The sequence below is a fragment of the Borostomias antarcticus genome (assembly GCF_949987555.1).
Source record: "Borostomias antarcticus genome assembly, chromosome: 6".
Taxonomy (NCBI): domain Eukaryota; kingdom Metazoa; phylum Chordata; class Actinopteri; order Stomiiformes; family Stomiidae; genus Borostomias; species Borostomias antarcticus.
The window spans coordinates 4176845-4196722 of record NC_140239.1 but is presented as its reverse complement, the minus strand read 5'-3'; the positions used below and the strand labels follow the sequence as shown (position 1 = coordinate 4196722).

Genomic DNA, 19878 nt, shown 5'->3' with positions numbered 1-19878 from the left:
ACATATTTACAAGGATGAGGTTTACGGTCTGTCACATTACGCATAGCCAGAAAAGCAAAAAAAAGCATGTACAAGCTCTGGCTAGCAACCCATTATCTGACAATTGCAAAAGTTCTAAAAACAAAAAAACAGTGCGCATTCTGTGGCAGGCAGACCGGGAACAGACCGTTGTATCCCACACAAAAAAGGTTAAAATTTACAAAAACTATTTACAAAAAAGGCATCCATCCTGGCAGGCTGGAAAGGCAGGTTTAGGGAGACGGGCTGGGGGTCACCCACATCTGAATCGAGGGTCTGGGCAGAAGAGGTCATCCTCATCTGAATACTCCACTGTGGTCAGGGCTGGAGCTGCGGTCAGGGGCTGGGCTGGGGAGGTCAGCTGGGCTGGAGCAGATGCCTAAGGACATAATGAAATGGCTGTAAAAGCAAGTCGCATACGTTCATTGGAAGCGTGCCATGTCACTGGATACGAGAAAATTAACTGCCTGACATCACATACCTTTTTGCATCGAGCAGGGGCATGTTTCAGCATCTCCTGCAGCTGGGCAGACACCTCCGTCACAGTGGTGCTTGGCTTACAGGCCATAACTGCACCTTTTAACCAAAAAGGGAATGGTTTCAATGCACATGGCATGAAGCAAAGACAATGTATTATTTTGCGAAAATATGAACAATCCCTTACGTAATATGACATTGTAGAGGGTCATATTCTTCAGAGGCTTCTTCCCCCTCTTCCCATGGACGCTGTAGACACACCACACTCTGTGTATGGCAATGGCTGACAGCACCCGCCAGACCACATCTGGCAGATCTTTGCCGCCAATGGAACTCAGATATCGTGTCTGCAAAACATAAAGACAATCCTTTACTTTTACATTTCCTTAACACTTCTCTGCAAAAATAAGGAACACAGTTCTGCCTTGAAGTTACTCACCATCTTCCTTTGATGATCCTTGTCCTTCAGCTGCTCCTCCAAGACCAGCAGCTCCTCCTCCGTTTTAGCAGGGTGCAGGTCATCCAGTACTGCTCCCCGATAGCTGTCTGCAGACTCGCCGGACAGTCTCTGCTCCAGTCTCTGCTCCAGCCTCATCATTGTCTGTGCCATCTCCCTCAGACTCTGCATGATGCTGGAGAACTGCTGACACATCATCCTCTGGAAGTCTGGATATTAAACACAGATGTGGCTATAAGTAATTGTACGGTCCCATAATGGATATTCAGCTCAAAGTATATCCCTACATGCAGCATGAAGTAGTTCACAAAATTCAGCGTACCAGCATCTGCAGAGCTTGATGGCAACCCTGCTGGAGCTGTTGGTCTCACAGGCGATGGCATCAGAGAACTACCTGAAAACCAGAGGATAAAGGGATGAGCAGGAAACTATGGTGCTGGCGGCGTAGTGATTCTGGCATAAGGGGAAGAATCAACTCGACATGAGACATGTCAGACCCTGACCTGGTCTAGCCGGGGTGCTAATCGCTGATGCATGCTGCTCGTGCCTGGACGTCTGAAGGGCTGAAGGGCCTGGGCTCACAGCGCCTTGGCTCAAAGGACCCGGGCGATGAACATCTACTGCCGAGTAGTGAGATGTGAGATGAGCGAATTAGTGAACTGAGTACATTAGTCTTCAGACATTCCTGAGTTAACTGTAAGTGTGCAAATATGCATAGACATTTCACCAACACAAACATGCATGGATACCTGCATTGATAACTGGCAGAGCAGGCCTTCCGGCTCTGGCACCTGGCATAGCTGGTCTGGTCTGAGTTCTGCCGACCGGCTGCCTGGGCACTGGAACATATAGTAGAGGTAAATTAGCTCAGATTAGTCAACTCAAGTAGTACTCTTTTGGGACTGTTGAATGCACTTTATTATATTACCTTCGTCACTGGAGTCATAGCGTGTGTTGCGCTGTCTCTTCCTTGTGTCTTGGGAGTTAATCCATTGATGACTGCTGCTCAAACACCTTCGCCAAGGCACTGGCTACTTCATAATGCTCTGTGTGTTCCTCAGCAGAGACAGAGGTTGTCATGGCTCCTCTTGATGTGCTTGTGGAGGTAGATCTGGGAGGTATAGGAGAATGGGCACTCAGAGCAGGAGAACACCCAAGTCTTGCACAGCAATGAGAGAGACCATTAAAAAGGATTATCTCACCTGTAGTACAAGTTCAAATATAGAGTGATTATACGTCATTGTAAATGAGAGCTTACTCTCAATTGATTCACGAGGTTAAATAAAGATTGAATGAATATGTAGCTAGTGGGGGGTTACAACCACACAACTGTGGAGAGAGAATGAGACACTTGGTTCCCTCCTCTACTGGTGTTCATGGCCACACACCTGGAATACTCCAACCCTGATTTAAAGGCATAAAAGTGGGGAACACATTTTTGAGACGGTTCCTAAAACTGGAGGGAAAAAAAACGGGAAAATGATCTTCCCTCTCCTCATCACTCACTTCTGCATGGGGCTGAGCTCTACCCTGTCAGCAGTGGCAATACATGGGATAGCGGCTCAGCACACAGGAGAACTGCACAGAGAGGAAGGAGGAGAGAGAAAACCAACAACAAAAAACGCAAGAAGGGTTAATAACTGAGCGAATCTTGCAAGTTTGCACTACAGGGAAGCAATTGCTCAATTTCCCTGATATTGTGGCGTCACTGGCGTCAGTGATGCGTCTTATGAATCTCACATGTCTACCGCTAACTCAATATCAATATTCCCATTTGTTTATCCCGTCTATGGAAACGTATGTGCATTTGTACTTACGTGTGCCTGCCTATATTGATGATCAGGTGTTTCTCCACCTAAGGGCTGGCCAGACAGAACCATCAGAGACCATTGGGCTGAGCTGAGGAGAGAGCGACATGTTAGAGTGTATGTGTGCATATGTATATGGTGCTCTTCTGTTAATACTCATGAGGGCATTCAACTGAACAAGACTCACAGAGCCTGTGGTGCTGTCCCAGGACTGCCCCTGGCCACGCCTGTCCCCGTCTTAGCGCCTCTTCCTGCCCCGCTCACCTGCTTCTGCTCAGTTCAAACAAGAACTGGGAGGTTGGCAACTGAGAGCATGGGAGGGGAGAGAGGGAGAGAGAGAGAGAGAGAAAGTGGGTGGGTGACCCTCTCCTTGGCTGACATGCACACTCCACAGGACCACGTGCCAAAAGCCAAGATGGCTGCTATAACAAATCCTGCTAGCTAGCCTAGCTCCGTTGTTGGGGCTTCTAGTATTGTTAACGTTAAAATCGGAAAAATGAATGCCTAAAAACAAACACATACTAACGGTGTCGTGGGTTAATGCGAAATCAATGAGTAAGCTAATTATCGCATTTTATTCCAAGCGATGAAACAGTACGAACGTGCAGGAGCTCGCGCAAGCCTGTAATTAGGAAACAATGGCCCACAACAACACTTCATAAAAGTTATAGTGTACACAACTGAAATATTCTCACGTTGCCAAGCCAACATTATAATTTAAGCTACAATTACACAAAAGCGAACGTTTTAACAATAATTGCGAGAGTAATTTTACGTAGGCTACTTAGCTAGCCATGTACAGAAAAAGGCTAATCACGTTAGCTGGCTAGCTAGTTAGCTAACATTGGAAAGAGCATCTGCAGACAAAGAATCATTACAAAAGGGTAGCTTGCACATAACGTTGGTGTTTTATCTGGGACGATACCAAAATACATAGTATGTATGTATACATTGAAATTGAGATACTTACATGATCTGTGTTGTCGACACAGACAGCATGTTGGTCTTTCTCAATCATTTCTGTCTCAAACGGAGCGGAAGTTTAGTTCTTCTTCTTCGCTGGGTTTAGTGGCGGATCGCAAACAACTTTAATCTGCATACCGCCACCTACTGGCACAGAGTGTGTAACTTGTTTGTCTAGTTCTTCAAATGTGTCACTAAGAAAGTAGCCCAATGCCTTGCATTCTACGTTCACTGCTCAGCGTTCATTGCTCACATTTAGGTTGCAAAATTAGGACTTTATTCATAGGCATATTTTTTATCATTATTTTTATTAGGCCTAGACTGCAAATCTTTAGTGTTAATATTAACTGTAAATGAGAAATTACACACAAAGCAGACATGCAGGATTTCTCCTCATTATTACAATTCTGTAACTGTATGACTTCAAAATTTATTTTAAAACCTAAGTAATTTACAAATGTTCTGACCCACTGTGACACATTTCCAATAAAGTCAGATTGGGACTGCGATGTAACCACATTGTCACGTTATTTAATTACATCGTAGTTACGGATTTAAGCAGCAGTGGCGGCTACGTTCCCTTACAGTGTACTTGAGGACGGCTATTTTGGTTATTTTGCGACTGAAAAGGCAAGTGTCAGCTCGGTGTCAGCTAGGTCCGCTGCTGGTGACGTCGCAAAGTTACCACAATTACACCAATGTGTCCCGTCAGTTTTACGTACTGTGTTAGTAGGGAGAGACCAGTTTAGGCCTATAGGATCGCTCCAGTGATGCGGTGGTCGTGTTGCTATAGTAGCCACTGAGATTTGATGGCTGCTTGCAATAGGCCTAGCCTACCAAAAAGATCCATTTTAATTTCGAAACAATAAGTTAAGCTAGCTAGCCGACTAAGTGTCCTAATGTAGCAGCATTGCTGCCAGTTATAGGCTTTATATTGTACAGTAAATTAGGCTAATCGTTAAGGAGATGGACCTGACTGTGCTGACTGCTGCTGCTCAGGCCTATGATTCTCTGAACCAACCTCGATGCCTCTATGCTGTTAATAGTAGGGGCCTATAGTTATAGCTAACCATTTTTGGCAATTTGTTTTGAGAACTTATTGATAACCTATATATATACACTATAATACGACTACTCTCAGATCGTCTCTGTGGCCTTCTATTGCAGTCTACTTTGAAGATTTCAAAGTTTGAGACTAATATAGGCTATAAAAACCTAGTGTCAGGTCAAGTTTTCCACTTGAAAATCAACTATGCTGGTTTATAGTTGATGCGTCTCCAACGACTTTATCACTGCGGGAAAAATACACCCATGCAGTCTATTACTTTGTCGCCAACGATCTTTTATAGACCTTGTATTTGAAAAAACATTGAGATTATTTTTTACGCCTGCAGTGTCGCGAATGTGCGGTTAGATTCATAATACATAGTCTACCGTAGACTAGCCTACTGTAAATACCCAGGGAAACAGCACTATGACAACAGGTGCACAATGTAGGTCCATGGGAGGCAAATTTCCGTTCAGGTAAATATAAAGATTTCTAATCTAAAATGTAGCCTACTGTGACACATTCTGAATCGCTATAGAGTTCGTTTTACTGGCAGAAACATAAAACATCATAAGCAATTATCATACTAAATATGTTGAAGATAGGCTACAGGTAAATCGCACGGTCTCCATCACCTGCTGGGCCTACTACAATGGCGAGCACTAAGAGGAAATCCCCTCTACGGCTAAAAACATTGCATGTTATTGACTATTACAATATTAGCAAGTAGCCTAGGATATGCTTGCCTTAAAATATTTATGAACACATTTCAAAAACGTTTTTCATATTTCAAAACATTTTAAATCAAATCTAAATAGTTTCAATAGGTATTTTCTGTTGATGTTTTCAGGTTTGGTGAATGTAATGGAAAACAGACATCACACTACTCAAGGAGAGAAACAGCCGCCTCTACATTGGAGAAGTTGCAAGTTGATCATAGACCCAGTGTTGACAAATGGATTTTTCAAAGTTTTTCGTTATGATGGGCAGCATTTCAATATGCCTGTGAGCATTTCTGTAAATGTGTCTCTCAACTGATTTAATGATGTAATGATAGGCAATGTAAGTCTGTTTACCTGCTAGAGTAGATCCACAATGTTGACACAACGCTGTGCTTTTCTGTCAAGGTTCAGGATTTAGGAGTGTTTCCTGTGGACACAGTCAGAGACCCCAGAATCTCCCATCTTTGGGCCAAACACAAGACGACAGACCTTTCCGTCCCAAAATTTAAGGTGATATCACTTCCCTACGACGATGGTTACAAGAGATGTAATGTCCGATGACAGTTACTGAAATAATCTATGATTTGTGTTTCAGATTGATGAGTGCTATGTCGGCCCCATTCCTCCAAAAGAAGTGACATTTGCGAGGTTGAATGACAATGTCAGAGAGGGGTTCTTGACTGACATGTGCAAAAAATATGGACAGATTGAGGAGGTGGAAATTTTGTATAATCCTAAAAACAAGAAGCATTTAGGAATTGCTAAAGTCATCTTTGACACAGTCAAGGCTGCAAAGGACACAGTACAGCACCTTCATGGCACCCCTGTCATGGGGAACATCATTCATGTGGAGCTTGATCCAAGAGGTAAAAAGTTCATAACTCAGTAGTTACTCAGGCAGGATGACTTTTAGAGAATAATACTATTGTCACTTATGATTTGTCTGTCTATAAAAAAAATAGATCTGTACTGTATCTCTAAGTAGATAAATATAAATATCCATATCTTCTTACATTTGTATCTATATCATCACAGTATGAACGTATCAGTGATGTATGTGACCATAGGGTATTCATTTTCCTTCCACCAGAGCAGCTGTGGTTGTATCCCAAATGAGCTTCCCACACAATAGTTTCATCATAAGAAACATACTCTTTTATATTGCAATTTATTCATCTCATTATCATATGTATTCATCTCATTATCATTTGTAACCCTCTACAGGTGATAACCGAATGCGGTATTTCCAACTTCTTATTAGTGGACTCTACACACCTCAGACTTTGCCAGTGGGCATTGATGAACTCACCCTCCAAAGCCTTACCGACAGTTTACTGGTAAAATCTAGTTATATGTTCCTTAACCATTTCTTCAAGCAGCTTCACATAGTTCTTGTTTTCTTAGTTGTATTTAAACGTTGGTTTGAGGGATCCGGTAATTTCTTCTTCTCTATCTTGTCTCATCCTCTAACAGGACAGCAGTTCTAAGAAGGGACTTAATGAGAGATTCTCGTCATTCACAGGATGCATTTCCAGTCCGTCCAGCATTGCCACACCGCTCTCGCTGGACACGGCCTACTCTAGTATTTGGCAGGACACACCGGGAAGTTTTGGGCAGACACCCCTCTCTCAAGGCACCCCTCGCACCCCTTGCCTGTCCGGGACCCCTCTCTCTCAGGATTCCTGCTACTCCAGCCTGCAGACCACGCCTGTCCACCAGATCAGTCATGGAGACTCCTCCTCCCACGGCGTGCACAGACAATCCAGGAACGACGTCTGCTATCGCCAGCCGGGACGCCATTACGGGAGGTTCCAGCGCGGCTCCCAGCTGAGCTCCCTTCTTACACTCCTCCAGCCTCCGTCTCCCCTCCCCCTCCCCAGACCCCAGACGCGTCACGCTGGGAACAGCCACGACGGCGCTCTCCTGTGGTGTCAGGACCACTCCATCACAGAGCCTGGTCCTCACCTCGCCACTCCCCATCAGGAGTCCACGATGGAGCCTTCTCTCTACTCTGAGTCTCTCTCTCTAGGTGGTGGTTCGGACCGTGCCCTAATAATTGCCCCCATACCTGTGGGGCAGAGGACAGAAACCCCACCACCTGACCATCAACACCATGTCTGCGTGACAGACCCGCTCCCTTCCCCTTCTGACACGCCCCCCGGGAACCCCAGCCCGACGACGGGGAGCCACAGCCTGGACACTCGCATCGAGATGCTTCTCAGGAGGAACCAGGGCCCCGGGCTCCACCTCCTCGGTGACCAGGATGTGAGGGCTGTGAAGGACCCTCAGGACAGTTCTGTCCGCCATCGCTCGTCCGAAAACGACCCCGCCTCCGTCTTCTCACCGGGCCGCGCCCCCCGATTCCTCGATGGATCTCCCGTTAACTCCCCCCAGCCCACCACCAACTACCTGGAGGATATTAGCCTCACACCCCTCCCTAATCTGGAGGAAGATGCTCTTGCCCCTGTCCTCAGGTCGTCAGGCACCCTACCTTTAACTTTAAATGAGACGGGCCACGCCGACCGGATAACCTCTGACGAAAAGGAGAGAAGACTCTGTACTTTACCACTCCCTCGGGTAATGAAAAGAAGAGCATAAACATATTGATTATACGTATATCGAATAATCATTTCCTGGGTGTAGGAATGGGAAAGATTGAGAATCGTAGTGTACTCTGACAGCTCTGCCAGATGGCTGTGCCCAGATAGCAAGCGGATCTGGGCCATATACAGGCCAGATCTGGCCCTTGTGGCTTAGTTCCGGCCCATATATGGCCCAGATCCGCTTGCTATCTGGGTGTGATTTACAACTATAGAGAGTATATGTGATATAGTTGTAATGAAGCTTCAATCTGCCATGTTATTTCATCATTGTAATTATCATTTTGGCCCGGCATCCACAGGGCCTGAATTCATCAAGTGAAGAAATCTCTCGACCGCCGCCTCCTGTTCCATTTTTCAACGGCCACATCCCCGTCCCCGCCATCCAACCTCAGTCCTCAGCTCTACCTGCCAACTCTCTCACGCCAATAATGTCCTTTAACCCCCCCATTCAAATCCCTTCTTACAATCCACATCCTCCGGTACCTCCTCCCATCCTACCGTTCCCAGTACCCCTCCCCGACGGCACTATTCCCATCCCCCCTCCGGGGTTTCTACAGGTGCCTGGTCCGGGCACGCCGCTACCCCCGCCCCCTATTCCTCCCCCTCCCCCTCTGCTTCGAGTCCCTCCCCCTTTAGTCATCCCTCCTCCCCTCCTACCCCCAGGTTACCCCCCCCTCTTCAGCGTGCGGCGTTCGGACGCGGTGACTTACCCGCCTCGGCACGGCAACGTATCTTTCCACGCCCCCCCCTGGCCCATGTCCCTCATCCCGAGGTTCGACCCCTCTGTACCCCCACCGGGCTACCTGCCTCCGAAGAAGGAGGACCTGCACAAGGTCACCGTCCACAAAGTGTGGTCGGTCATCATGGAGGAGCTCAAGTCCACCATGGCGAAGGATCTTATGCGTAAAATGGTGGAGGGTGTGGCCTTCAGGGCTTTTGATGAGTGGTGGGACAGCCAGGAGCAGAAAGCCAAGGTGAGCTCATGAAATACATCGCGGTAAGAGTTTCCTCTGCTTCATCACATGATTTGATTTGATTTTATTAGACAAATTTAGGATACACATGATATGCATACAAATTCATCAGGATTACGCAAAAAAGTAAACCTTTTTTTTTTCCATTGCGGTCCTTAAGGCACGGCAGCAAGCACTGTAGTGGGAGACTTGTATACAATTGCTGGTTCATTGATATCCTACAAATATCACATCACAATAAAAACAATTGAATAGGCATTATAAAAACAATTATATAACATTATATAAAAACATACTAAAAACAATACAGGTCAAACAAAAGCAGACATGAAGCTGTAAGGTATCTGCCTCGGGAGCCTGCCTAGACTCTTATCCTAACCTGCCCATCATCCACTTTTTTATCTGGGCTTTAAAGCACTCCCCACTGCAAAACATGACTACATTATCATCTACGAATGACTCTAACCGCATATCTTTAAACTGAAAATGAGGACACTTTTCTGTGGACTTCTCAATTACAGCCGGTGTGTGGTTTCTATGTACAATCAACCTCATCGAACACTTTTTTTTGTGGACATCGCCATTTGCAGAAGATATTGGTTTTCACTTGTTTGCATACACTTGTATTGGTGTTTTTTTGTTGTTGTTGTTTTTTTACTCCTTATCTCCTTTCAGACTGTTATGACACCTGTGAAAAGCAGAGAGGTGAGAGCGGAGGAGACAAACAAACCCAGAGATCCTCCCAGACGGACCCCCGGCCTGCGTAGGGGCGCACACCTGCCCTCCTTCAAGGTACCACTCCGACCACGAACCGTGTCACTACTGTGTAAGTTAAAGTCCCAATGATTGTCACACACTTGAGTGTGTGAAATTTGTTCTCCGCATTTGACCCATCCCCTGGGGGAGCGGTGAGCAGCAGCGGTGCCGCGCTCGGGAATCATTTGGTGATGTAGCCCCCCCCCAATTCCAACCCTTGATGCTGAGTGCCAAGCAGCGAAGCATATTCGTTGGTATGACCCGGCCGGGGATTGAACCCACAACCTCCCAGTCTCTGGGCGGACACTCTACCACTAGGCCACAGAGAAGGTTATGTGCATCACGTGAGTCAGATCAGGCATTGATGATTATCAGACTGTTCATGATTGAGGCTTCTTTAATAGGTAAAGAGGAAAAAGCCCTGTGATCCGGCCACCACCGAGGACCGAGGCGCAGGGCTGCCCGATGCTGTGAATCACGGACACGGGGATGCAGGTCGGTGATGTGTGCCACGCCCGGTAGTGACCTGCATAATTCAACTGTGATCATAGTGACTTTTACACAAGATCTCTTTCCCTCTATCAGAGTCAGAGCCGGGGAGCGATCAAGTCGCGTCGATCGTGTCGCGTGAGGTTGGCGGCGGCGGCCGCGGTTCGGCTGCGAGGCGGAGACACGCGAGGCCTCTGGAGCTGGACAGCGAGGGCGAGGCGGAGGACCAGGAACGGGAGGAGGAGGGGAGGACGGAAAACCAGGAAACACGGACCAAAGACGACAACCGAACGGCGCTCGGCGACTTTCACAACGCCCAGGTATGCGGAGGTTTTTACACCTGTTACCGCGAAGCCGGCCGTACTAAAATGTTAGCGTACGTGTTTGATTCTGCTTGTGTTGATGAATCTTTCGGCAGGGTGATGAGCCTCGTGACGAGGAGGAGAAAGAGAAAGCCGTGGTGGATGAGGGTGAATGTGGAGCAGGAGGCGAGAAGAATCCACAAGAGGGTATTTATTTATTTTAAAGCGTTCATGTCTTGCACGATACTGGGTGCTGTATACAGTAAGAAGCGACGTCTTTAGACCCATACTTAAACACAGCCACTGTGCTAAAAAGCCTTTATGGTTTTGCATTTTTCAGAAGGTGCCAAAATGAGCCAGCCAGAATCATGCACCTCCTCAGAAGAGAGCGAATTCTCCTCAGACTCGTCAGGTTCCTACTCCTCAGAGGACAGTGAGGAGGACCCCTCTGACTACGACTCCAGCTCTGACGAGGAAGAGGACGAGGAAGGCGCTTGGGAGCGCGGTAGAGACGAGTATGTGTTGATATCGTCCGATGAGGAGAGTATGGAGCTGGAGCCCCCCAGCACCCCAACAGCCCCCCTCACCCCAGGCACAGAGCTGGAGCCGGAGCTGGCCTTGCTGGACCGGTCAGAGGAGGGTCCGGGGGAGAGACGACATGCCGTTTTTCTGGATGGAGCTTTGCTGGGGCACGCCATCAGCCCTGGTCTTCCTGACCCAGGGATGGAGCTCCTACCTGGAGAACATCACCTCCAGACTCCATCTCCTATAGGACTCCCAGGTAATCAGTATATAATCGGTATAGCTAGTTAATCAGTGAATAGTTACGTTAACGAATAGTTCGTTTTACTCTAGATTTTAAGTGGTTTACACGCGTGTGCCACTGTTTCTGCAGTGGCGGACCCTGACTTCGAGGTGGAGATGGAAAGTCCTGATTGGACGCTGGGCTCTCCAGCGAACCTAAGGCCCCTCACCCCCACTGGCTCCTTGGTGGACAGTGACCCCGACCTGCTCTTCAACAGCAAACCAGTAAACCACCCTGCTGTGGTGGAGGTTGAACTGCCCCACACGCCTGGTCCGGGGTCAGCTAGCCTGCTGGACAGCGAGGACTCTATAGACCAGCTCCTCTCTCTCGCAGACTGTGACCCTCTGCCTCAGCGCCACGCCTACGAGCCTCCCGCCATGGCGCCTTACCCGGCGTACGGAGACACGCCCAGAACGCCCGGCGCGGACGAGAGGAGTGTGTGGAACCCGCACAGCTCCATGAGAGTGCCGAAGACGCCGGGCCGAGAGGCCGCCCCTTCAGAGGGAAGCCTGGGGATGAGTCCGCCTCCCCGTAGCCCCTTCCCCCTTCCCTCTTCATCCTCCAGCCTCTACATCAGGACCCCCCGAACCCCTGGGAGGGACTTCACCCCACGGAGGAGGACACACGGACAGTTCCAAACCAGGGGGACACGTCGGTCCCCAACGTCAAACACCCCTTTTTCATCCCCGCCCTGCGACGAGCGACTCACGCCGTCTCCCGTCTCGGGTTCGTCTCCCTGCAGCCTCTCTCGGTCCTCGGCCGAGTCCCCTCGTCTTACGGGGGCGTGGCCTAATTCGGGGGCCCGGACACAGACCCCTCTGCAGGGGCTGGAGAACAAGCCTGAGCTGATGGACGGCATAGAGACGGAGACGTTGTCCCAGAGGAGGAGGAGGAGGCGACGGTGGCGGAGGATGAGGTCACGACCCAGAGGGACCCCCCCGCCCCCCGGCGCCGGTCCCTCCCTCCGCCGCCGCCCGCCGGGCGAGGAGAGGAGCATCGTCCACCGCGTGTGGAGGGAGGGCATGGATGAGGAGGACGCCAGGCTCCTGCAGGCCTTGTATGAGAGGCTGCTTCGGAAGGACGATGGCTTCAGCTGGCTCACCGACACCCTCTGGGTCCCTCATCCATATATCCTTTGCTCAGATACAGAGCTTTGCTGTTTCCACGGTTCAGTATAGATGAGAATATGATTAATGTTACGACTGCGGTCTTCTGCGAGCAACTATACAGATGGACATCGTACGTAAGTGAGTGGAGAGAGAGAAGGTTTCAGTATGTGATAAAGAAAAGAGTGTCCTATTTTGCATTTCATTTTATATGACCTTGTTGTTGTATTGTGTTGCACTTTGTCTTGATGCTTTTAATGTCTCATGTAAGGCACTTTGAATTGCCTTGTTGCTGAAATGTGCTACAAATAAAGGTCACACTTTACAATAAGGGTCACAAAAAACATTAGTTAACTGTTAACTAATGCTTATTTAGGGTTAGGTTAGGTTACTAATGTGAATTAATACCTTAGTTAAGGTTAGGGTTAGGGTTAGGTGAGTTAACCTTAGTTAACATAAATAACATTAGTAAATGGTTAATAGAGACATTAGTTACCTGTTACTTAATGCTTAACAATGCATTAACTAATGCTTATTAATGTACCCTTATTGTAAAGTGTTACCCAAATAAACTTGCCTTGCCTTCCGTTCAACTGTAACACTGAGACTCTCATGTTCGTCCGCCTTTATGTAGTGTGATCTCTGACCCTCAAACTCCAGGCGTTTGTTTTCCTTGACCACTCGCCACGTACCCGAGTCCAGACAGAGGAGCTTGAGGAGCGCGGCGATTGGATGCAGCAGCATGTGACGGGATCTGCCCGCAGTGAGGGATTCTACAAAATCAGCCAGGAGGATAAAATCAACAACCGTCTGACCACAGAACCTCCCCCTACAAACGGTCAGGTATGTAAACAGGGGTGGAAATTAACTTTTTGGCTCACGGTGAGTCACCTCCCAAGGGGACTGTAGATTAAAAAATCTACTGGCCAAGTATATATTTTTTTCAGATAGCCTTCCCAAATCTAGTCGCCAATTGGAAATTTTACCGGTATTTGTCCGGTGGCAGGTGTTAATTTTCAGCCCTGTATGTAAAGAAGAGAGTGGAAGCCCAGCTGATGATCTGATGACATACTGTGGCAATTGATGGTAAATGGACTGCACTTATATAGCGCTTCTATCCAAAGCGCTTTACAATGAAGGCCTCTCATTCACCCATTCACATCCACGGCGGCAGCTGCCATGCAAGGTGCTAGCCTGCTCATTGGGAGCAATTTGGGGTTCAGTTTCTTGGCCAAGGACTCTTCAACATGTCGTCAGGAGGAGCCGGGATTCGAACCGCCGACCCTACGATCATTGGACGACCTGCTCTACCTCCTGAGCTATACAGCAGTTAGCTGATAGTTACCAGATCTGATGAGGGTCATATGTTCCTGCAGGGCGTGAGTATCCCTGTCCAGCTGCAGCCCTCTGCGCGGGCGGGGTCTGAATTCAGGTCCGAACAGCGCCGCCTGCTGTCCTCCTTCGGCTGCGACGGCGACCTGGTCAAGTTCAACCAGCTCAAGGTGAGTCTACATCCAAGCCCTCGTTGACAGCAATTTCCAACTGTCACTTAAGACTACCCGAGGCCTCGCTCACAATCCCTCATATCCCTCTGTTTCAGTTCCGGAAAAAGAGGATCCGTTTCTGCCGAAGCCACATCCATGACTGGGGCCTGTTTGCTCTGGAGCCCATAGCTGCAGAGGAGATGGTGATAGAGTATGTGGGCCAGACCATCAGACAGGTGAGAGAGGGACACAGGACAGTTTAGGAGCATACCATTCATACAGCAGTAGGCATACATCAAACTGGTGGAGCATTTTGAACTTCATGGTCCTTTGTTTAGTCTGTGCTACTTTCTCCTCAGTTGATTGCAGACATGCGGGAGAAGTGCTATGAAGGCGAGGGCATTGGGAGCAGCTATCTGTTCCGGGTCGATCAGGATAACATCATTGACGCCACCAAGTGTGGGAATCTAGCGAGGTTTATCAACCACAGCTGCAGTGTGAGTAGTGCTACTGGCACAGTGCTCCTATATGTGTTCGGTTTACAGTAAAATGGACAATGTTGACTGATGATGGTTACCTCTTTTTCTGTTAGCCAAACTGCTACGCGAAGATCATCACAGTGGAGTCGCAGAAGAAGATAGTTATCTACTCGAGGCAGCCCATCGGTGTCAACGAGGAGATCACCTACGACTACAAGTTCCCCATCGAGGATGAGAAGATCCCCTGTCTGTGTGGAGCAGATAACTGCCGGGGATCCCTCAACTGAGCGAGCCTCCTCCCACTGATCCCTGGTCAGCCTGTTGTCTCACCAGCGGCTGTACCTGACATAACCGAGATTCACAAGTCAGTCTCTGAATGCTTTGCTCAACTAGAGACTGAGGACATTCATTCAGATTTCATCGCTTAAAGTGGGTTGAAACAATTTGAGTTAAAAAAAAACCTGCATTGCAGAACCGATCCAATCAATCAAAGAAGTCTTTAGTGGGTAGGTTTGTTCAGGTTTGAACCAATCCAAAGCAGTAGGCGTAGTCTTGTGACCAGCCAATCTTTTGGAAGGCGGAGATCTCAGATTGCCTGGTATCGCAAGACAAGACATGACCTGGCCATGCCCCCTGCACCAGTGCTGGATTCACCCACAAGCCTTTGCCTTACAACTTCAACTGTGGGCTGTAGTCCTGGACACAAATCTGTACATAAGTAACATGTTTTCATTAATGAGAGCTAATTACATATATTCAGCTTGTGTCAAGCATTTCAACTGGTTATTTTGGTAATACTTTTGTATGAACCGTGAGTGGTTGCTGTGTTTCTTTGGTTTTATGTTATAATTGTAGCTCTGCATTGATTCAAAGTTCCTCTATCGCTGTTTTGTTACACAGAAAAGTCACACAATTCAACAATATATTTTTATTACAGTGCATGCAGTTAGAATGAATGCACTTAAGTGAAGTAACCAACATGTAAAGAGTACTAAAGCAACTGGAGAAAACAATTCATGGCTTTTAAAAATATTTCTTCAGTATGCAACAAATCAAATGATATTTTGTGCATTGTTATTGGGCATCTTGTAAATTGTAACCTACATCTTCCAGGAACTGTCGGTCATGCTTTCTCAGAGGTACAGTATGTTAAGATATAGGGCCACAGAGTTTCATACTTTTGTATAAATACAGTATCAAATCATGTATGTATAAAATCAGTTTGGTATTAGTTAACGAGTGTTCAGGGAATGTTGGAGAGAAGTAGCAGGTGTGTGCTGGATCAGATGTTTGTATTCACTCCATTGGGGGTCAGGATAGTCAAGTTCCCTCTGGCGTTCTGGTCTGCCTCGATGGCTTCGAAAAGAGACTTGAAATTTCCTGCACCAAAACCCTGCGGACAAATGGAGAAATCATGTTTTCCTCTCAGTCTTGTCTGTTAATACACTCACCCACGGCTCTGGTTATGGCAGAGCTGTCATAACGCCAGAGTCCCAAAGGCCCCGGGGCTCCTGGGAGTGCCCTATGTGTGACTCAGCCTTTCTCACCTGATGGTTGTGCCTCTGGATCACCTCCAGGAACACAGTGGGGCGGTCCTGCATTGGCTTAGTGAAGATCTGGAGCAGGTAGCCGTTGTCATCGTAGTCCACCAAAATCTTCAGCTCCTGTCAATATTACAGTAACAGCAAAGGAACATTAAGCTGGTAGACACTCTTCGTCATGTTGAGCTGCATATTTATGGAAAACAATCGGCCCTGTGTCATACAGGGTTTTTTGGCCTGTTACCTCCAGAATGTCCAGGTCTTCAGTGATCTTGACTTTGGAGAGTTTGAGTTTCTCTCTCAGCTGTTGGTAGTATGTGTCCGGCACACACATGAAGTCCATCCCTCGCTCCTTCAGATTACGGATCTGGAAGAGGATGCACAGGCAATGTAGATTATTTATTTTTAGAGTGATTTTTCAGTTTTCACTTTATTTGTTATCTCGGCACCATTGAAAATGAGGGACCTTCCCTCAATAATAAGAATAATAATTAGAATAATAATAATAATAGCAATGACAATAAAAATAATAAAACATTCATACAAATAAATGCATCTCAAAGTGCAACAGAGAATGTACATGTACTGTATGCTTCACATAAAAATAGACAAAATGAACAAAAATCAGGAAAAATAAGATGGAAGATAAAACACAATAAAAGATAAACATAAGAAATCAAGTAAAATACAACAATTTAATAAAATACTGAAATACTGTACAGGAGATATATATATATATATATATTTTTTTTTTAAGTGCAGTAGCACTCACCCATTAAATTTTCATTTCAGTTTGTTGGATTGGATTTCAGTTTTGGTGTTGTTAAGCTTTAAGAAGTTATCTCTTTTTATTTATCTATTTATTTATTCCTAGAAGACAGGTAGTAATGGAGTGTATAGCTGCAGCATCATTTGGTTCAGCAGAGATTTCAATGTGTAACCGGGAATTAAATAAAGGTAAATAAGATCAGTCACTTGAATAGGAAAAACTGACACAAAAAAGGCTGGTTGAATGTATGGTCCTTTACAATGCCTTTATGCAAACTTACTGCAGTGATGATATCTGATGTGTTCATGGCAATGTGCTGGACACCTGCTCCACCATAGTAGTCCACATACTCCTGTTAATACATAGAAGTCAGGTGATCAGAGTGGTGAAGGTTTTTTCAGTTCGTCATACTGTATAAATGTGTTTTCCAACGTGGACGGTAAAGACCACAGATGACTTGCCTGGATTTGGGACTTGCGTTTCCCTATGGCCGGCTCGTTGATGGGCATCTTTACTGACTCTTCGTAATTGGCCACGACGATGGAGCGCAGAGCACTGAAGTCAGTCTGCAGCTGCTTATCGTCCACTGACCAGAACCGGTGGAAGAGAAGGTTCCGCTGATACCTGTGAAAACAGAACCGACTCAGGTGAGAGAGAACCCTCCTCCTCCCTGGTAGGCTCGCCCACTGAGGCAGCTCATTTGGAGAATAGCTTTGCCCCTCCCTTTGATGTCAATGCTGGCGTGTGGTGCTCTAACTCATTCCAGATGTGGAGCTTACGAGAGACCCTTCCAAAAAACTGCAAAGTCATTGCACCGCTTGACGTCGGCCAAGTAATACTTGCGTAATACTCACGCCTCCTTTGGCTTTTCTGGGTTGTGTTCTAGGCTGCAATTAAGTTATGGTGGGTTTTCTTCTCGCTCGAGAAATTTCTAGAAGAGAGTTTGTGTGTAGGGCAGTATTTATGGAGAGTTTTATAACGCATCCTTGTGCCTGGTCAAAGATTTACCACTCCACCACAGGAACCATCGCATCGTCCGGCTGATTCCCCACAACATGGTCAATGAAGTTCAGTTTTCCAGACGGCCTGCAAAGACCAAACGTATATCATTGCTACAATAGAAAAAGACCAAACACATAAAGATAACATAACTGTGTCTATATAGATGTCCGACATTCTCAACTCTGACTCATCATTCTGCCTACCTACGCGTGTAGGCCCAGATATCACCGTTACTCACAGCTTGGCCAACGTGGGGTCTCGGAACAAAGGGGCCTGGAATCTCGGCAGGAACAGTCCGTTGTATGATCTTCTCTCCACAAACGTGTGTGTAGTGTCCCCATACTGTACAGATTAAGAAGAATACTCATTTACTTTCTCCTTTACTTTTTTAGGCGTCGGCATGTTTATATGCATTTACAATATCTCAGGACAAAATCATGATGTTCTAAATCTTACCGTTTGGAGAACAGCCAATTTGACACTGCCATATTTGTCCTCCTGAACGTATGGCTCTTTCACAATAACAGCACCGCGCTCTCTGGCTTTCTATAGATAATTGACCAGAGAAACACAGTCAGAGACTTTTTTTTTTTTTAACTTTGTCTACTTTTGGTCCAAAAGGGTATAGATGGCTGATTACTGTCTTGTTACCTGCACAAGGAAATCACAGTTCTCCACTGTAAACGCAATATCTTTGACTCCATCCCCATGCTTCACCAGGTGCTCTCCCATTTCTGAGCAGATGAGAACAGGAATTAGTCAAAATAAGTTTCACTAAATGTAGTTAAGTTTAATTTAAACTAATCAGGTGTGGGACATTTAAACTATTCGGGTGTGGGACAATATCCATGTCACTTTCACACATACTGTAGCCTATACCTTTGTTTCCAGGGTTGAGGGCAGAGGAGAACACGTAGATAATCTGTGAAAGACAATGACCAAAATGTTGCCCTGTGTGGTAAACAAGATCTTCCACCACATCAGTTTAGTGACCTCTAGCTGGGTGTTGCAATGCTCACCTTGCCTTGTTTTACCACATGGGACACCACATCCCGGCTGCCTGTCTCCAAACCCTGGTAGGCCAATGATTCAAATCCTAGCTTGTTGCAGTAGTAAGACGCTGCCTATTGAGACAGAGGGAAACTATTTTGCCTCTCAACAAACATCTTATCGCACAAAAAACATGAAATAAGTACATATATCATAGAACCTTCACAGTTGAAATTAACAGTAGTGTGTGTCCATTGGATTTGAGAGGACCGCCATCTCCTGGTGATACATTGAAAGAGCTGGTGCTTCAATATGGATCACATTAGAACTGGAAACATGGTGTGGTTTGGGGTTTCATGTCTTACCCCCCACCCCTTAGGAGAGCCAATAGCCATCCACACAGTGAATACTCCTACGTCCTTATAGCTGAGGAAAACGGGGAACAACAGGAAAAGGTCCTACCTGTTTGGCGTTTCCAACCCAGAATGTGATGTGGTCAAAGCAGATGAACCTGCCCTGCTCATGCTGTACACAGAAGCAGTTTGATGAGATATGGAACTTGGAACTATAGTAAGGCTGTGCCATTTTGAAATGTATGTATTTGTACAATAGTAATTTAGAAGTAAATTATTAAAGAAAACAAGATCATGCACCTAAAATAGATTACATGAGGCTACATATACAGTACATTCCCTTACGCAATGGCCTATAGCAGGTATCAGGTTTCACTTTAATCATGAAGAACTAAATACTTCATCATCTCAATATTTTTGCTGTCTTTATATTTGAAAGACGTTTATGAAGAAAGTTGCCTACCTTTTCACCTTTATCAGTGTACGTAGTCTAGAGAAAAAAAAAACTCATTTACACATAATGGAAAATACAGAAAGTCACATCTGTTGGAGGCTAATTTCAGTAAATTATTAGTAGCCTAAGCACTCAAGAATTGTATTCAGTAAGAAACATTCTCTTACCATATTGTGTCTTTTTGCCTTGCTACAGCTTGAACGGGCCAGCTGTAAGTATTTGTCCAGCATTTAAACCATCCATCTGAGTGAAGCTCACGACCCCGCCCACCGGTCCTC

At 46.4% G+C, this 19878-nt stretch overlaps 3 protein-coding genes across 3 annotated transcripts; 1 reads left to right on the top strand and 2 right to left on the bottom strand.

The window, feature by feature from the left end:
• On the bottom strand, window positions 1-3780 carry LOC311310139 (uncharacterized protein). The gene is made up of 12 exons (XM_084439562.1): window positions 3731-3780; window positions 2948-3065; window positions 2770-2851; window positions 2459-2530; window positions 1881-2063; window positions 1702-1791; window positions 1456-1572; window positions 1275-1346; window positions 935-1161; window positions 683-842; window positions 500-594; window positions 1-397 (listed from the first exon to the last, which is right to left on the bottom strand). The coding sequence occupies exons 6-12, from the start codon at window positions 1748-1750 to the stop codon at window positions 272-274; spliced, it is 846 nt and encodes a 281-aa protein (XP_084295688.1). The 5' UTR covers window positions 1751-1791; window positions 1881-2063; window positions 2459-2530; window positions 2770-2851; window positions 2948-3065; window positions 3731-3780; the 3' UTR covers window positions 1-271.
• A 1900-nt stretch (window positions 3781-5680) lies between these two features.
• LOC311310191 (histone-lysine N-methyltransferase SETD1B-A-like) lies at window positions 5681-14778 on the top strand (the record flags this gene model as incomplete). Its single annotated transcript, XM_084439614.1, has 17 exons — window positions 5681-5776; window positions 5899-6003; window positions 6089-6359; window positions 6718-6830; window positions 6967-8050; window positions 8760-9070; window positions 9746-9862; window positions 10231-10321; window positions 10412-10635; window positions 10734-10824; window positions 10958-11398; window positions 11513-12594; window positions 13189-13371; window positions 13905-14030; window positions 14129-14248; window positions 14372-14509; window positions 14605-14778. Exons 1-17 carry the CDS (start codon window positions 5771-5773, stop codon window positions 14776-14778), a joined length of 4677 nt encoding a protein of 1558 aa, XP_084295740.1. The 5' UTR covers window positions 5681-5770.
• A 688-nt stretch (window positions 14779-15466) lies between these two features.
• Window positions 15467-19878, bottom strand: hpdb (4-hydroxyphenylpyruvate dioxygenase b). The gene is made up of 14 exons (XM_084439286.1): window positions 19768-19878; window positions 19610-19636; window positions 19256-19318; window positions 18823-18927; window positions 18683-18725; window positions 18455-18537; window positions 18260-18349; window positions 18042-18145; window positions 17810-17887; window positions 17263-17425; window positions 17082-17153; window positions 16277-16399; window positions 16039-16155; window positions 15467-15884 (listed from the first exon to the last, which is right to left on the bottom strand). The coding sequence occupies exons 1-14, from the start codon at window positions 19828-19830 to the stop codon at window positions 15774-15776; spliced, it is 1242 nt and encodes a 413-aa protein (XP_084295412.1). The 5' UTR covers window positions 19831-19878; the 3' UTR covers window positions 15467-15773.